Source organism: Rhamphochromis longiceps, linkage group LG17, assembly GCF_057381845.1.
Source record: "Rhamphochromis longiceps isolate RC_006_pf linkage group LG17, R_longiceps_female_GT1.1, whole genome shotgun sequence".
Classification (NCBI taxonomy): Eukaryota; Metazoa; Chordata; class Actinopteri; order Cichliformes; family Cichlidae; genus Rhamphochromis; species Rhamphochromis longiceps.
In genome coordinates this window covers 42,915,354-42,934,716 of record NC_140573.1, presented here as the reverse complement: position 1 = coordinate 42,934,716, position 19,363 = coordinate 42,915,354, and the positions used below count along the sequence as shown (strand labels likewise).

At 45.1% G+C, this 19,363-nt stretch overlaps 1 protein-coding gene across 1 annotated transcript in view; it reads right to left on the bottom strand.

Annotated features, from left to right (window-relative positions):
* The window catches only part of LOC146650304 (pleckstrin homology domain-containing family A member 5-like), a 160,744-nt gene that overhangs the window by 9,816 nt on the left and 131,565 nt on the right, over positions 1-19,363 (bottom strand). The window contains exons 18-29 of the mRNA XM_085386144.1: positions 16,424-16,504; positions 16,193-16,345; positions 14,696-14,797; positions 14,497-14,605; positions 13,574-13,617; positions 11,614-11,743; positions 9,766-9,887; positions 7,214-7,405; positions 6,976-7,119; positions 6,128-6,247; positions 2,508-2,653; positions 2,086-2,240 (exon numbers count right to left, since the gene is read on the bottom strand). Coding sequence (XP_085242270.1) covers positions 2,086-2,240; positions 2,508-2,653; positions 6,128-6,247; positions 6,976-7,119; positions 7,214-7,405; positions 9,766-9,887; positions 11,614-11,743; positions 13,574-13,617; positions 14,497-14,605; positions 14,696-14,797; positions 16,193-16,345; positions 16,424-16,504 — 1,498 coding nt within the window. The remainder of the gene's footprint in view (positions 1-2,085; positions 2,241-2,507; positions 2,654-6,127; positions 6,248-6,975; positions 7,120-7,213; positions 7,406-9,765; positions 9,888-11,613; positions 11,744-13,573; positions 13,618-14,496; positions 14,606-14,695; positions 14,798-16,192; positions 16,346-16,423; positions 16,505-19,363) is intronic.

Below are 19,363 nucleotides of genomic sequence, written 5' to 3'. Positions count from 1 at the left end.
CACACACAAATCTTTTTTACGCACACACAAATCTTTTTTACACACACACAAATCTTTTTTACACATACAAAATATTTATGACCACATTTTGAGCCCATAGCAGCGCGTAACAGATAAATATTTGAAAAGAACCAGTCAGGCTGACTTGGTCCTGCAGAAAACTCCGACCCAGATGAAGGCCCTGGCAGGAGTAGTGGTCAGAAGAAAGCAAAGAAGCTATGCTGGGCACAACCTGAGCCAAGTCAGCTATACCTGCTGCGCGGGGGGAAATTATTAATATGCTTTTTGTGACATTTTTGTTTAGTGTAATTTTTCTAACATGAAATATTTGCCGTGGCTCCAAAAGGCTGGGAAACACTGCCGTAGAGGACAAACCAAGCTTCAAGTCCAAGAATGTCTGTAGGCTCTGAGACAGATGTGGGGAAGGGGAAAGAAGAATTTTGGCATTTCCAAACATTTCAAACCATTCAAAGCAGAAAACATGTGTCTTGTGTAGCTTCCTTGTATTTCTCTTATCTCTCCATTACAGTGTATTTGTCACGGTCCGGGGCAGCGGCCGTGTGAAGAGTGGAAAGGAGGACTCAAATGCAGCACTTACTCAGATGTGAAGGCGATTTATTGACAATATCAAACATAAAGTGGAGATGGCAAAACAGAACTAAGGATGAACTAAACTGGGTGAAACTACACAAAGGAGTGGCAAACCTGAACATGAAGGGAGAACAGCAGGGAGAGCACGCAGGGGATTTCACAGGGTATGAACACAGACGACGCGACGAGGAGCAGAGGAAAACACACACTATAAGTACACAAAGAGACACTGGGAAATCACACACAGGTGGGAGACACAGCTGGACCTGATTAACCTGACGAGACAGGGGAACACTAACACCAGGGACCAATAGAGGGAGCACAAACCCAAAACCCAGTATCTAAAATCCCAAAACACAAACCATCCCAAAACAGCCCAAGAATAATAAAGAGAATAATAACAATAAGGAACACAAACACAAAGTCACTGAGTCATGGCCGCAGGACCATGACAGTATTCTATGGCTTTCTGAACCGCGAGATGCCCAGTGGTCAATATTCATCTCCCTAAAACAGTCACAGGGTCCATGACGACAAAAGCCATCAGAATGAACATCTCACAGCTGCAGCAAAACACACACAGAGTGGGCTTTTCTTCCACCTCTACAGCCAATACAACAAAAAAACTGAAAGCAGCCACCTGAGTTATTCCAGCTTCAGGTTAGACGCAGCATAAAGGTGCATGTAAAATGAAAACACTTATTTCTATATACACAGAGAGGAAAGTTAGATCGAACCACAAGTGGTCACGTAAGACTCATGTAGATGCTTTCTAAAGGCAGGAAAGCATAAGAGGGGTCACGCTTATCCTTCTTGATTGGTGTACAGTAAACATCACAGCCTGAAGCCTCTGGCAGCAGCTGTTAGCGTGAAGAAGAACAAGGATAAGTTCCTCATGCAGCAAAGGTTTCAGCCCCGACACTTCAGTCTTCTTATCTTATACTTTTAGCTTAATGTAGATCTGCCAAAGTTCAATGACACATTTGATCAAATGTATTATCTATTCACATGTTGCAATAATATAAATAAAGTGATTTCTCCGCTTAGTAATCAATAAGCTGTAATTCTGGTTATGCAATGCCAAAATATCCACCGACTGTTGGATAACTCGTATATTTCTAAATGTACCTGTGCAACGCCCCACGATGATGTCAGCACACAACATTTCTGACTTATTTCAGTTTTCAACGTTGAACTTTCCCTCATACGTACACACAGAAACATGGATAATGACACAGGATTGGTGAGGATACAGAGCGTAGCTAAAGTTACTGCTGAAATAAATTAGTCTTGTTTGTAGTGTTCAAAGATACTTTGGTATCAGGTCAAAATGTCCAGTGGAAAAATGAAACTAACCTGAGAATCAGTTTTTACTAACGTCGGTTTAAAAAAGATGATCTCGATATACATGAGACATATGTAAGCCGTAAGATTAACCAGTGTAAATGTTTTCACGTGTGATGAGTTAATGTCTTTGAAAGACTTTTGACTTACATGCCAAAATACTGTTGTTGTGTTTTTTGTTGTCTGCTGTCAGCTGGTTGTATGAATCCAGGCTCTTCCCGAGGTTCTTATCTCCCCTCGACGGTTGTGTCATCTCTTCGACCTCGGGCTCAGGGCTTGGAGTCTCAGGCTCAACAATCTGGAAGCTACAGTTGGTAGAAGCAGAACAGGTCATAACGACTGATTAGTTTCAATGATGGACATCAGACTGTAGCTCAGTATTTTTACAGCATCTTGTTTTGCTTTTCTCTGTAATGACAGCAGAGAACAAATACTATCGAGTTGGTGCTCCAGTGAGCTGTGTTTCCAATGTAGCTCTAAGCTGTTGTGTCAGTGCAAAGATAGGTACACCCACAGACACCCACAGACACAAACAGACACACACACAGACACCCACAGACACACACAGACACCTGTTTTCAGTGGTGGCATTTGTAGGTGAGCTGGTCAGATCTTGCTCTCGGCTTTCATCGTCCTCGAAGGGCTCAAGGTTCACAATCTCCACCCGCTGAGGCTCCGTGCCCAAGTCCAGGATCACCACCTTTTGACTCTCACACAGCTAAAACACAGATTCACTTTCATGAGAGAATGCAGGGATCTGAAGGTTGGAAATAAATGCAGTGTCAGTTTAAGAAATGATTCAAAGCAAACTGACTGTGGCTGTTTTTACACAACAGCTACGACTGTATGATATGAAGTGTGCTGTTGGAGTTGGTACAGACAGCTGAAGCCTGTTAAAGGGCGACTAATGTCATTCTGAGTCAGCATTATTGACATCATCATTTCTTGAGATGGCGCCGGTGTGTGTGGCTGGCCGTCCTCGCCTGTGCTTCTGCTTTCTACCTTTCCTTCCCCTTTTACTGGACTTTGGCATAGTACTCCTTATTTTTTTGGTTTTATGCTCATCGTGTGGTTGTGCAATAATAACCTACGACAGACAAACGCTTTTAAATCTCCGATTCTCTTACTGGCATCGCTCGATCCATGCTGGAACCTGGGTGACGCCACCCTGTTACGGCTAGACTCCTCCACCAGTATTTCCTGGTTACCCCTTCCCAACCTGCACAAGAAACGTTACAGGAAACGGGGTAAAAGGAGGGGTCTCCGCGTCCGCCTCAAGGCTTACCTTAAAGCAAAGGCTACGGATTATCCATATGCTGGCCGTCTACGCTTCCTCCCCTCCTCCGGAGACCGCTTTGATGCTAAACTACTGAGCCATCGGTGGATCTGCCCCGCTGATTACAAGCCTACCCAGCCCTTCCAGTGGCATGCCTTCCTGTTCGACCCTGGATTACGTCCTCCAGACGTGGCGTCCATCACAACAACCTAAGCGCTCTGCGACGTGCTACCAGTGGTGACCTAGCTGCCTGGACTCGTATGGCTTTACTAAATGTCAGGTGACTGGCGAACAAGACCTTTCTTTTAAATGACTTTTTCCTCACTACTGGACTGGACGTTTTACTCCTGACGGAGACCTGGATTCGCCCCGGTGAGTCCATCCCCTTCTCCGAGCTTCTCCCCCCAGACTGTGCCTTTTTTAGACTTACTGGCCGAGGTGGTGGCTTAGCTTCGGTTTTTAAAAATAACCTCCAGCAGCTCCCCTCCCCTACCTACCCCAGCTTTGAGGCTCAGCTGCTGGAGATGACTGACTGTTAGGCTACTCTGTGTGTCGCGGTCTATCGCCCGCCTAAATACAATAAGACTTTTATCTCTGAATTTGCCGACCTTGTAGGATCTGTTCTTTTTAAACATGGCTGTGTTCTTATTACTGGATTTTAATATACACGTCTGCTGTAAGGACGACCCGTCAGCTGAAGACTTTCTTGCATTAACTGACTCTTTTAACCTCGTTCAGTGGGTAAATGAACCTACCCACGCTAAGGCTTGGACATTTGCATCAAGGATATAAACAATGTGGGGATCTCTGACCACTCCACAGTCATGTTGACTTAGATAATACTGCACCCTGAGTTCCTGCTTTACGTGTAGTTGATGCTGAAACTGTGGAAAATTTCTCTCTGTCTTTCCTGAATTCTGCGTCCACTTCTTTTGATTGTTCTGCCTCTCATATGGTTGAAGACTTTGCAAACACCTTGTTATCCATATGCTCCTCTATCCTTGACACTGTTGCACCCATTAAAATGAAGCGCCCTACAGCCTTTTCCCAACGCTGGTTAAACGACTCCACACGCGCCTTACGACGTGTTTGCCGCCATGATGAGAGGAGGTGGAGAAAAGATAAACTCCAGGTATCCTGTGAAATCCTATGTGTCAGCCGCTCGAAATTTCAAACTGCTGCTAAAATGGCGAAAGCGGCTTTCTTATCAAAAATGATCCTGGCTCATGGTCACAACCCCTGAACGCTATTTAAAATTTTAATTCGGTGGTCAATCCCCGTCCTGATATGCCGCTGCCGTGCTCGCCGGATCTTTGTGAACAACTTTTAAATCACTTCTTAGATAAAGTTTCTTCTCTTCCTCGCTTCCTGTTTCTGCTCCTGGTTGTTCATCAACCTTCCATCAGTTTGAGCCCGTGTCACTCCTTACTCTGAAGCGATTAGCTGAACAACTGAATAACACTACTCCTATATATGATATCCTCCCGTCTCGCATAGTCAAGGACTGCTTCGACGTAATTGGACCCAGTATTTTATGTTTAATGAATCCTTCTTCAGTCTCTGGCTGCCTCCCGTCAGCTTTGAAACATGCCGTAGTCCAGCAACAGAAACCTTGATAGTAATAATTATGTGAATCACAGGCCGATCTCTAAAGTTGTCGAGAGGATAGTTCTTTCACAAGTCCAGGCGTATTTGGATGTGAACGACATTATTGATAAATTCCAGTCTGCCTTTAAACCACGTCACAGCACTGACACAGCTTAGAGTCCTTAATGTTCTTCTTCTAATTGCTGATACTGGACGTGCTGCGGTCCGAGCTCTATTGCATTTATCCTCGGCTTTTGACATGGTGGAGCACAGCATCTTGTTAGAGAGGCTTGAGCATACTGTAGGCATTAGAGGTGTTGCCCGTGGTTGGTTTAAATCATACCTCTCCAACAGGTCCTTCTCGGTCGACCTGGGCACCTGCTCTTCCTCCGCTGCACCCGTCTGCTGTGGCGTGCCTCAAGGATCTGTGCTGGGCCCTATTCTACTCTCTAATCTTTGAGAAATACAATATCGCTTATCACTGTTACGCTGACGATATACAGATCTACTGATCCTGCCTGGTCTCTGCACTGCTTTCAAAGAGTGGCTCTTAGGAAACTAAAATCATTGTGTTTGATAGTAATATTCCTCGTGGACAGTTTTGTGATGCCTTTGGTTCCCTTGCCAGCTCCCTCTCTGACACTGTTAGCAGTTTGGGTGTGTTGCTGCAAAGTGTCCGCTGTAGTTAGATCTAGTTTCTACCAACTGCGTCTCATTTCTAAGACTAAGCATTATGTTCCGCATAAGGACCTGGAAAAGCTTGTTCACGCCTTTGTGACCTGTAGGCTGGATTACTGCAACTCCCTTTATTTCAGTCTTCACTCGGCCCTTCTTCATAGACTGCAAACTGTTCAAAATGACGGGAACTGGGAGGTTTGCCTCTATTACCCCTGTTCTAGCTGACCTGCACTGGCTACCCATTAAATTCCACATCCAATTTAAAATACTGCTGCTTACTTTTAAAATGATCAACAACACAGCCCTGAGCTACCTGATCGAGCTCCTTAGTTCGTACATTCCTGCTCGAGCACTAAGATCGTCTACTCAGTTGCTCCTGGTGCAGCTCGTCTAAGAAACTGGCTCGTCTCTTCCTGAGTCCCTTTGGGAGAATCACCAGTTCTGCTGCTGTGTGATTACAGCCACCTGCTTCTATGGAAATCCCACTTTCCACGTTTCCCAGTTAAAGCCGTTTCCTTCTAGTTCTCGATCTTAAGTATCTGACATCCTTCCTATCACCACTAAACAAGTTTGGTCATACTAATAAACAGTATTGACTATCTTTACACTGCTATCTGCTACACACAACTGTCCGGAGAAATAAAACAGTACCTCATGATCTAATCTGCCCATCGTAACCTGTGGCTCTTCCACACTCTTCAGGCCCGTGTTCCCGTCTTGCTTTACTTCCTCACATTTGCCATTTTTCACCTCCTCTGCTGTGGGCATCTCCTGCAGATAGAAATAAAAATGATTCTGGTGCTGTGTGTACAGAGTGCAGCAAGTGTTGTGTATAAAAACACTCAGTCTCTTTCACAATGGAAACAAGACCACAAAAAACAAGACTTAGAAAGACGTAGAAAACTGAATATGCAGTCTACATTTGCATCTCATGAAGGTCATATGTCGCTGTTTTTGCGTGAAGCTTCTAAGTCTTGGATGAAAATGTTATCAATAGTAGTCTCACTCCAGCCCAGTAGTGGTGCAGAGTTACTGACTTTGGCTGTGACTTCTCCGTGTGGTCACATCTGCCTCCCTCACTCTAATCCTTGCATCCTCTTCTGTTTATATCAGCCCTCTGCATTCCCTTGTTTACTACATCCATGAATTTTCTCTGTGGTCCTCCTCTTTTCATTCTGCCTGGCAGCTCCACCTTAAATATCTTTGCCTCTCCAACCTCGTCTCCAAACTGCACAGCCTGAGTCGACGTATTCGTTTCCTAACACTCCGACCTCTTGCTCCACCTTCGCTCGTCTTGTCATCTTCCCTTTCACTGTTTTCCTTCTGGCACAAATCCCCCCTAATACACTGGTCTACTTACTCCACCGTCCCAGCCTTTATATTGTGCATTGCTTTGGTTGGTTGTCCACAGGTATCTGAACTCATCTATTGTCATTCCCTCGATCCTTTGCACCTGTAATTGTGAGTACATTGCAAAAATAATGTGAATAAATTCAAACCTTTGCAACAGTCAGCGTTCTTTCTGTGCAGTTTCCTGCAGCGTCAACAGAAGCTCTGCTCTGCTCCTTGTGCTCCACCTTCAGCTGCTGCAGTGCAGCCTCCAGCTCCAAAGGGTCTGCACCGGCTCCTGCTGGGATACGACTCTGCACAAGGGGGAACATAAACCCCTGAGTTAAGTGACAGATTTCAAACCGCAGAGGTCACATCTGAACTGAAGCGTGTGTGTGAGAGACACACCTGCAGAATAAGAAATGGATTGTCTTTGCTGAAGGACGGTGAGCGGGTTGGGGTTTCTTTCTTTTTCTCACGGAGCAACAAGGCCTCCTGATTTCTTCTTAGTCGATCCAGTTGCTCCTCTACACTCATCCTTGTTCTGCCCACCTCTCTCTCCCCAAATCCTATTTGATCCACTGCACTTTTGGGACGATCCTGCACGGGAAAAGACTTTTCACCTCAAACTGTGACTGTGGCTTTCAGAGAGGGTATGCAACATTTTAACAAAAGATTAAAAATTCACTTGCAAGCACAGTCTGAAATTTAAATATTGCCACAAAGAAGTTCACATTTCCCCAGAAGACTTCAGCTCCAGTTACTTTGTTTTGTTGGCCTTTAACGACCCGAGCTCTGGAGTAAGTGCAGGGTCATCATGTTGTTCATGTAGATATTAATCATGTGTGAATACAAAGTGACTACGCTGCCTTTTACTGTAACTAGCTCACAAAAATACACTACAGTTATACTAGTTTGACACCACACTGTGTGTCTCAGCACCACATGGAAGCTCCTGTCAGGCATCATAGCGGCTAAGATGAACAGGCATGTGGCTCAATGCACACTCCTCATGACAAAGGAATTACCAGAGGAGCGAAACACCAGCTGCTGGTAGACCGAGCAGTCAGCCAAGTCTGCAAGACCAGGCTGACCAACCTGTGCACTGCCTGGACTGATTAGAGGAAGGCCTATGACTCAATGCCCCACAGCTGGATACTGGAATGCCTAGACCTGTACAAGATCAATGGGACCCTAAGAGCCTTCATCAGGATGGGGATGTGGCGTACAACACTAGAGGCCAACTCCAAGCCCATAGCACAAGTCACTATCAAGTGCGGGATCTACCAAGGAGATGCTCTGTCCCCACTGCTGTTCTGCATAGGCCTGAACCCCCTCAGTGAGATCATTAACAAGACTGGCTACGGATACCGACTACGGAACGGAGCAGTTGTCAGCCACCTCCTGTACATGGATGACATCAAGCTGTATGCCAAGAGTGAACGAGACATCGATTCACTGATCCACACTACCAGGCTATACAGCAATGACATTGGAATGTCGTTCGGACTGGAGAAGTGTAGTCGGATGGTAACAAAGAGAGGGAAGGTAGTCAGAACTGAGGGGATTGAACTACCAGAAGGCAACATTGCAGACATAGAGGACAGCTACAAGTACCTGGGGATCCAGCAGGCGAATGGGAACCATGAAGAGGCCGCTAGAAAAGCTGCAACCACCAAGTACCTGCAGAGGGTCAGGCAAGTCCTGAGGAGTCAGCTGAATGGTAAGAACAAGATCCGGGCCATCAACACGTACGCCCTGCCCGTGATCAGGTACCCTGCTGGGGTAATAGGCTGGCCAAAGGAGGAGATAGAAGCCACTGACATAAAGACAAGAAAGCTCCTTACCATGCATGGAGGGTTTCACCCCAAGTCCAGCACCCTGAGGCTGTACGCTAAGCGGAAGGAAGGGGGCCGGGGACTGGTGAGTGTCAGCACCACAGTCCAGGATGAGACAAGGAACATCCAAGAATACATTGGGAAGATGGCCCCAACTGACCGAGTGCTCAGTGAATACCTCAGGCAGCAGAAACCCAAGAAAGAGGAGGGAGACGAGGAACCATCATGGAAGGACAGGCCCCTGCACGGTATGTACCACCGGCAGATAGAGGAGGTGGCTGATATCCAGAAATCCTACCAGTGGCTGGACAAAGCTGGACTGAAAGACAGCACAGAGGCACTAATCATGGCAGCACAAGAACAAGCTCTGAGCACAAGATCCATAGAGGCTGGGGTCTATCACACCAGGCAAGACCCCAGGTGCAGGCTGTGTAAAGATGCCCCAGAGACAATCCAGCACATAACAGCAGGGTGCAAGATGCTAGCAGGCAAGGCATACATGGAACGCCATAACCAAGTGGCCGGCATAGTGTACAGGAACATCTGTGCCGAGTATAACCTGGAAGTCCCGAGGTCAAAATGGGAGATGCCCCCAAGGGTGGTGGAGAATGACCGAGCTAAGATCCTGTGGGACTTCCAGATACAGACGGACAAAATGGTGGTGGCTAACCAACCGGACATAGTGGTGGTAGACAAACAGAAGAAGACGGCCGTAGTGATCGATGTAGCGGTTCCCAATGACAGCAATATCAGGAAGAAGGAACACGAGAAGCTGGAGCAGATCCCGGGAACAACATCGGAGATCTCTGTCCAGAAGAGCGCAGTCCTGGGAACAGCTAAGATACTGCAGGACCCTCAAGCTCCCAGGCCTCTGGTAGAGGACCCGAGCCTGAAGGATAAACCGCCCGCAGGGGCGTGCTGGGTGTTATATATATATATATATATATATAGAGAGAGAGAGAACAGAGTCACCAAATGAAGATGATTCTGCTTCTGATCTATATTTACGAGCGGTCAGTGAGAGAGTGCTTCATTTCCTTTTATGTACTCCGAATAAATGCGTCAGACATGACTTGCCCTCGTAGTGCAACAGATTTACCACACTATAAAGGTGAAACTTACAGATCTGGATTCAGGTTTCTTGGTCTTCCTCAGGGTAACGTAGGAAGCAATAGTAGAGGACTCGGCAGGGCTCATTGGGGATTTGGTCCTGGGGGGGATGACACCCACTCGGTACGGGGACACTGTTGGAGAAACAGCCGGAAAATGCTCTCACTCACACATTAATGAAAAACAACTAAAAGGACTAAAAACAATATATAGGCTATGTGTTTTAACTGAACCAAGTTAGTATGAGGTCCCAACGTTACCAACACAGATGTGAGAGAAATATTCTTTCCAGTAGGGCTGATGAAGGCCTGAAAAGGTCAAAGGACAAAGCCTCACCTGTGGCCAGTAAACACTTTCTACATTCAGTGACCATGAATGACATCTTCTAAAACTTGACGAATTGATTGAATAATATAAGATAGCCCAGATCTGTCTTTACTATTAATACCCTTTAACAGATACATTCCCCGACCAAAAAACCATCGCCACCAAAAAAACTCTAGTACGTAGTTGGACTGCCTTTAGCTTTGATTACGGCATGCATCTGCTGTGGCATTGTCTCCACAAGCTTCTGCAATGTCACAACATTTATTTCCATCCAGTGTTGCATTAATTTGTCACCAAGAACTTGCACTGATGATGGTGGAGTCTGACCGCTGTGCAAAGCCTTCTCCAGCATCCCAAAGAGTCTTAATGGGGTTAAGGTCTGGACTCTGGTGGCCAGTCAATGTGTGTGAAAAGGATGTCTCATGCTCCCAGAGCCACGCTTTCACAGTTTGAGCCAGATGAATCCTGGCATTGTCACCTTGGAAATATGCCCGTGCCATCAGAGAAGAAGAAACCCATTGATGGGATAACCTGGTCATTCAGGGAGTCAGCGGACCTCCTTCTTGGAGCACATGCTGTTGCTGAACCTAGACCTGACCAACTGCAGCAACCCCAGACCACAGGCTTGTAGGCACCAGGCATGACGGGGGCATCACTCCATCTGCCTCTCCTCTTACCCCGATGCGCCCATCCCTCTAGAACAGGGTAAGTCTGGACTCATCAGACCACATGACCTTCTTCCATTGCTCCAGAGTCCAGTCTTTATGCTTGCTAGCAAACTGAAGCCTTTTTCCCGGTTTGCCTCTCTGATTACTGGTTTTATTATGGCTACACAGCTGTTCAATCCCAATTCCTTGAGCTTCCCATTGTGCTGGTGGAAATGCTCTTACATTCACTATTAAACATAGCCCTGAGTTCTACTGTTGTTTTTCTTCGATTTGATTTCACCAAACGTTTAATTGATTGCCGATCACAATCACCACACTTCTTCCTCGAAGACCATGGATCCCCACTATCCTTCCACTTTTTAATAATGCGTCGGACAGTTCTTAACCCAATTTGCGTAGTTTCTGCAGTCTCCTTGGATGTTTTCTCTGCTTGATGCATACCAATGATTTGACCCTTCTCAAACACACTAACATCTTTTCCACAACCACGATATGCATCTTTCGACATGGTTGTTTATGAAATGTGAAGCAACTCATTGCACCAGTTGGGGTTGAATAACTTGTTGCCAGCTGATAATCGCCCATGCAGTAACTGTCCAACAGGAGGCTCGAACCTATTTGCTTAGTTAAATCCAGCGGGCAACTTTTATAATAAGTGTGGCTTGTGGCTCGGCTGCAGGGGTCAGCCCGCCAGAGGGACCCGCTCAGCCCAATCCAGACATCAGTGCCCCGAACCCACTGCTCCACCCCCTCTGCAGCCAAGCCACACCCCGTCACGAAACGCCAGCTTCTTTAAAGCACAGTAAAAACAGTGCAGCGAGAATGAGGCTACCACTGAGAGTCACACACTGATTAATAAATGTACCTTTGGATGATGCGCCGTCTTTACTTTCAGTCTCAGCCTTGTCCTTCTCTTCACCGTTGGCCTCGTCCACTTCCTCGTTCACCGTGGTCAGCTCTGGCTCGCTCTTATATAGCCGGTAATCTGGAGCTTGCTTTGAGTGCAATAGGAAGGAAATCTCAGGATAAGAATACATTCATACACAAGTTCAGTCAGGCACACATAACACTGATATGAATTAGATGTATTTGAACTTGTTGAGGAACAGATGCACATGAATTTATTCTTTAGGATGGGGTCTGGAAATAAAAGGCGAGAGATGGCTGAGAACACTGAATCCTGTGAAATGAGGAGCTCGGGTGCATTGGCTCGGTGTACTGAAGTGTGCCAGTCACAGCAAACTGAGGATGTTGGGGGCTGATGTGGTCGGGAGAGGGTGGGGCATGAACGCGTTCAGCGATTCTTACACTGTGTGCTCCATTCCTGGTGCCGGTTTTGCGGTCTTCAGGACGATAATTGTGGGAGGGCATGGGGCCACCACGGTGCGAGTGGTGGGGGGGCACTTGAGGGGGGCGGTCTGATGAGTCGTAGTACTGGGGGAGAGGCGGGCGGGGGGGTACGCTGTTGCCCTCCTTGGGAGGACTGAGTGGCTGAGTGACTGCCTGTAGACAGTTAACACAACGGGGCTCAAAGAAAGGACAGCGCTCCTGTCATGCTGTACAAATGCTGCTCGTCACCAAGAACACTCAGCCTGACTGGACCAGTTTCTGCAAACTGGGATGGAGACACCTCGGCTTGTGCTGGAAATACTCAAACATCACTCTGACTCCAAATGTGTTCTTCTGAGACTTGCTGTTATGGGTGCATTCACAACGACAACAACACAAACTACACTATAAGTATGTTATTAATGGAACATATCAGTGTTAGCGGTAAACACGCATCCTAACGACATGTAAAGAGCTACGGTAAGAGTGAAATATCTGGTTCCGTGAGACGGGACAGGACTTTATTTTTAGTTTTACACCTGTTCACTCTGTCTGCTACTCGCCATCGAGCGCATACTCTACAGGACCGCGGTCCCTCGTTCATCGTGGGAGTTGCGTTCTAAAAATAACCCGCGATAAGTGAAATCCGTGAAGTAGCCAACTTTGTTTTTACAATTATTATAGATGTGTTAAGGCTGTAAAACCCGTCCCTACACAGTTTATAAACTTTTCTCGCACAGGCAGGAACATTTTCACACTTTTCTCTGTTGTTTAAACTCTCAAAGTTCAAACCTTCGTAGAAAGTCCAGTATTACAGAATGAAACCAAACACACCTGCAGGTGACGACGTTTCGTCGACATTGTCGTGTTCGTCAGAGAAAACTTACAAACATACAGTGCAGCACTTCGGAGTCACGCTGCTACTGATCGAAGATTTATGTAAATTGGACAAGCTGAACACATTCTGTACTGTACAGGGGACACAGCACAAGATTGATTGACACTTGTCTACAGCCAATCAGGACACAGAACACAATGTGCTGTAAAAAAAAAAAAAGCATGCAAAATTGTGCACAAAAAAATCCACGAAACAGCAATGCTGCAAAAGGTGCACCGTGTTATAGCGAGGCACCGCTGTAACTGAAGAAGCTAATCTCACCAGCATCATGGAAAGTATCTGTGGAAACGGACAAACCTGAAACGCCACAAAAACAGCTGAGCGAGCGGATTTCTACACTGAACTCAAACATCGACCTGTCCAGTACGAAACCTTTGAGCTACACAATCTCTATTCAGCTGTGAAACAACAGACAGCAAAGCCATCACACACACTCCTGCTGAACAATTTGACCACGTGCTTCATGCTAACCCTTCAGCTGGAGCTCAAACAAAGCCATCTTGGTTGGGCTAGAAAGACGCCAGAAATCTCTGAAGTCAAAACAAACGTAACTAAAACAGAATCATGTGACAGGGGTGTAATGTGCACACTGCCGTACCTCATTCTTCTGCTGGATGCTGAGTGGCTTTGAACCAAGAAAACCTATTAAACAGACAGAAATTGGAGAAAAGAGACAGAAGTGAAGAAGTTTGCGATCACTGAAGATACATGAATGCATCAGGTGCCGCTGCAAAATGGAGTTCTACATCTTCCTCACAAGATGATTCATCTTTCAGGTATCCAACACTTTGTAACGCACAGAAAACACAACATAGATTTACTGACAAGCCAAAGCAGAATATTAACAGGGTAGATTTAACCAGAAGGCTAAAGACGCGATATCACAGAATCACAAAAAATAGTCTATAACAAGGACCCTATGCAGAAAACGCACACACAGGGCCACCGTGTCCATTTCACGCTTTGTGTGTGTGAAATGGACACGGATGCACGGAGATATTTCACTTCATGCCAACACGAGAACAATGACGGCAAAGACAATATTAACATGTTTACGTGTATATTAAAAACAGCAGCTAGGCTGTCAGCATCACCGGGTCTCACAGTGTGTCAGTGTATTGTTGGCAGAGCCGTGTAATGACACGTTGTCATGGAAACATAAAACTAGAAACTACAACAGGGCACCAAACGTAACCGACGGTGACTATAACGGCTCTTTCTAAAAGATAAGAGTGACAACCAAGCGAAGGCCGTGACCTGACGACTGAAACGCTGCAACGAGCAAAGCTGCAAAAACAAATCAAATGTACATTTTGACACACAGAAGCAAAAAGTGGTGAAGCAGCTGCTTTTTCTTTAAACCTCCGGCAGGATCAAGATTTGGTTTTGTTCAAAGAGACTGACCGTGGCGTGTTTACAAGAACTGTTTAGAACCTTGAAATTGTATCCAAGACATCAGACACACGCATGCAAGCAAGAACGTAAGAATGTGATGGTGGAGGTGCTGAGGGAGGGCCTCACTGCTATTTGTGCTCCGCTGGGGTTTGCTCTTGGACAGCGCCTCCATCACATCCTGGATCCTCCACAGCTCTTTCTGGATCTGAATGTGCCGCTGACTTGGAGGCTCTGTCTGAAGACACACAGAGACACACATCCAAATATTCTGTTCAAAGTTAACCACCGTGTAAAGTAAGAGTGTGTGTGTGTGTGTGCGTGCTACCTGTGGGCTGCCCAGGGCCTCCAGCTGTTCCAGTAGGTTGGATTTGGCCAGAGTAACATCTGCTTCCAGTAGGTCGTACTCCCTCCAGGAGCACTCTAGCTCCTGAAACAGGACACCAACAGCAGTCGGTTTGTGTTTATCAGTGCGGGTTTTCTTTCCCGTGTCTCCTCTTTTAGGTTCGGGAACCTTTGCCCTCTTTCTCGTCTGTCAGGTTTGCGTGGCATTTCTGTGAGTTCCCCCGGTACATCAGTCCTAAACCAACAGACACAAGGACCAGAGACCCCGAAATCTGCAGCCGAGCAAAGACTGAACTTGTGCTTGTTCCTGAAAAGACTTCCTGCACAATCATGTGGATTCCCATCTACTATCATTAGACTGGCTGCATAGGATATGCAGGGTATGGTTTAGAGGATGGATCTCTTAGAGCCCCGATCCAGTGTGTGACCACTCACAGTGTAGCTAGAGTAGATCCAGCCTTTAGGTATGGGCTCAAAATGTGGTCATAAATATTTTGTACTTGTAAAAAAGATTTGCATGTGTAAAAAGAATTTGTGTGTGGACTTAGCCAAAAAAACCATGCAAGTTACAAGTACGAATTTTGACCCTATTTTTCTTCCTTTCATCTGATTGGTCAATGTCATGTCAATCACAAATGTAACAATCCAATCAGAGAACAGATGGGTTTGGCTGTCGGAGGGGCGCTTTTTTGAACTGCAGGTCCTTGAAGGGTGATACAGTTTGAAGCTGGAGGATCTCTATATAAATATCCGATAGCAGCTAGGTCCCCTAACTTTCAGTAGCTGTTGAAAGGAAAAAGTTGTGGTATATCAGTGGTTAGAAATCTTTTTTACACATACAAATCTTTTTTACAAGTACAAAATATTTATGACCACATTTTGAGCCCATATTTAGGAGCTTATTTGTTATATTTAGAACATGCACCATTAAAAAAAACACAAAATAAAAGATTTAAAATGCAGATATATAACTGTCACCTGATTCTGTTTCCTTCACTGTTGTTCACATCAAAGCTGTCACAAACATAAACACAGTGGAAGCCACACCGCTATGGAAACAAAGGCTTCGGCTGCACTACATGCTGGTGTTCTTGGAGTTGAAAGGAGGCTTTCCCAGTACTGTGACTGGTCAAAGAACAAAACATTTTCTTACTCTGTAATCATCAGGAAACGCGTCTGTAACAGCAGTGCAGAAGTATTATTGTTGTAAAGAAATGTATATTTGGGTTTGTATATTCTGGTGTTTATCAAGGAAATTAAATGAAGAGTAAAAGCTAATCAATAACCTTACCAGCATGTATCACAGTAACGCCAGTAAAAGCTGATTTTTACTCTCCATAAGGAGTCTAGGTGATGTTCCACTGTGAGACACGCAATAAATATTCGGTAGCAAGTCCTATTCCATAAAACTGTGGCTGCTTTTCCAAGCATAAATGTCCCTACGTGTCGGGTGGTGATGTGTGAGAGCATGCATGCTCACAGTGCTGACTCGGGACAGCTCCCTGCAGGTGCTGAGCAGCCCATTTTGCAGCACATCTCTCTGTTGGACCAGGCTCTGTGTGGCTGCTGCATTGGAGTCACTCTGTTCACTCAGCTCCTGACTGGCAGACAGCAGCGCTGTCTCCAGAGTGTGCTGCCACACAACACACAAAAATTATTACTGCATATCCGCAAAGAGAGCAACACACATGCACAGAGTGCACAGCTGTACCTTCTCTCTGTGTAGCTGCTGCAGTTTCTCCTCCTGCATCCTCACTGCTTTGTCCTGCTCACACAGTCTGCTCAGCTTGGTCTAACACAGCCACACAAACAACGGACAGCTCCAGGTCAGTTTTTCAAAAAATATTAAGAAATGTCACAGAATGCATTCAGGGATTACTTCTCGACTTGTTATACACTAACAGTCAAAAGTTTGGACTCGCCTTCTCATTTGTTGTCGTTATTTTTGCTACTTTCTACATTATAGATACAAACTGACATCAGATATATGAAGTAAGATATATGGACTCATGTAGCAAAGGAAAAACTATGTTTTATATTTTTGATTTCTGTAAGTAGCTGCTCTTTGCTTTGTTGACAGCGCGGCAAACCCTCGGCCTTCTCTCAGCGAGCTTCATGATGTTGTCACCGGAAACGGCTTCACCCGGCAGGTGAGCCTGTCAGGGTTCGTTTGTGGAATTTGTTGCCTTCTTAATGGGGTTGGGACCATCAGGTGTGTTGTGCAGAAGTCAGGTTGCTACACAGACTGTTAGAATTCATATTATGGCAAGAACCAGTCAGCTAAGAAAAGAGAAACAACAGGCCATCATTACTTTAAGAACTGAAGATCAGTCAGTTGGAAAATTGCTAAAACTTTGAATGTGTCCAAGTGCAGTCGCAAAAACATCAAGACTACGATGAAACCGTCTCACATGAGGACGCCCCAGGAAAGGAAGACCAAGAGTCCCTCATTCATCCGAGTCACCAGCCTCAGAAATCACAAGTTAACAGCAGCTCAGATTAGAGATAAGTCTAAATCTGAGATCTTTGGTTCCAACTGCAGAAAAGGTGAATGGATGGCGTACACAGTCACCTGACCTAAACCCAGTGGAGATGGTTTGGGATGGAGCGCAGAGTGAAGGCAACGGACCAACAAGTGCTCAGCATCTCTGGGAACTCCTTCAACACTGTTGGAAACCATTTCAGGAGACGACCTCATGAAGCTCACGGAGACGCCAAGAGTGAGCGAAGCAGGAATCAAAGGGTGGATATCAGGAAGAATCTAAGATATACAACATGTTATTTCACACATCTTTGTTTCCTACATAATTCCACATGCGTTCATCCGTAGTTTGATGCCTTCAGTGAGAATCTGCAATATAAATATTCATGAAAATAAAATAAAAAAACATGAAATGAGAAAGCATGTCCAAACTTTTGACTGTGTGTTTAATTTAATCCCACATGATATAAATTATTGTGTCAGGATTTGTCTTTCCTGAATACAGTGGGCAAAAATTGTTCATATTACACTTGTTGTTTATTACAAGAGCATGAAATGATGCAGTGATGATGGGATATTGTTGATATTTACTAATCCTGCTTGAAGCTGCTTACCCAGATGTTACCACGGCTGCTGTGGATCACATTAGAAAGTACAAACACGCATCGCCAGCGTAGCTTCAGCAAACTATAATATGCTGATAAACAAACTCTTACATATTGCCTCCTACACTTTAGTCTGATTTGCAGCAATGAGGTTGTGCTCTACCAAGAAACAAGTCAACCTTTTTTTAAGGCAACTTTTTGTTGGAATCAGTCCCAAACAACTGTCCCAGAAAATGACCGGTGTTCACTATACAAAGTAGGGCTGCCACAAACGATTACTTTGATAGTCGACTAGTCACACATTATTTTTGCGATTAGTCACTAATCAGATCATCATCCATTGGACGTAAAACTACAGCTTATTGCACCAGCAGCATCTGCTCTTATATAACTATCATTAGCTTACAGCTTTAAGTGTGTAAGGTCTGTGCTAACTAAAAATAAAGACAAGATGATAGTTTATTAAATTTTAATGAAATTTGCAGATTGTTTCGGTGAAGTTTAATAAACTCCTTGCTATCTAAACTATAACAGCATCTCACACTTCTGATAATCAGCTGTCTGCTTGATGTTTATTCAGCTGTGTAAAAACTATAACTTTAATCTCAGCCAAACCGATTTACTCAGGAACAAATAAAATACTGAAAAAAGCCAAACAATAACATTGTTAAGTTATCTAAGTGACTCATATATCATGTTTAACCTGAGTAGTGAAAGACGGCGGTGGGTTTGAAAACGATTTGCCGGGAGTCCGGTGTTCTCACGGCTCTAGTTAGCCTTGCCCCCGCCTAGCTATCGAGCTAGTGGGTAACAGACGTCTCCGAAAACGTCGGAGCGCTTTTGAAAATATGCGGTGTCTTGATAAACTGAGCCGATATTTGAGGTTTACACAGCTACATTCTCGCCTGAAAATATGTTAAACGTTTATTTTGTGACCCAGAAAGAATAATAAGAGTAATATTAAAACTAACTAGCTGCCGCCATTGTTGGAAACTAAGCAGGGCCGCGCTATGAATTCTGGGACACAGGCTGTATCCCAATTCAGGGTCTGCAGCTTTAAAGGCCGCATTTTAAGGCCGATTACGTCACCGCGACGTGACGAAGGCTGTCCCAATTCGAAGGCTGCTCGAAATGCGGCCCTCAAATGCGTCCTTCATTTCCCTGAATTTTAAGGACATGGCGGTGTAGACTTCGTGGCCCAACATATCCCAGAATGCATAGCGCGGCGGTGGGTGTGGATAATTTTGCCGGAAAAAAACGGCGGATGAGGGGCGCCCGAAGAGTAAACTTTAAGTACTGAATATTATGTCACTTATTTATGTGCAAATGTTTAATAACGAAGAACATTAAACATTCCTGTTGGCCACATGTCGGCAAAGTCATGTGACATTAGTGACGTTTGTGCTAACTTGGTTTTAAAGCCTTTACTTTAAAATATACTTCGGTCAATAGCTGAGCTTAATCTCACAGAGAATGATCAAAGCTCATGTAGAAACAAACAAATGAACAAAAGATTTTCTCCTTCATCTCTGTCAAACAAAGCTGTATGACACGTTTCCAGCTG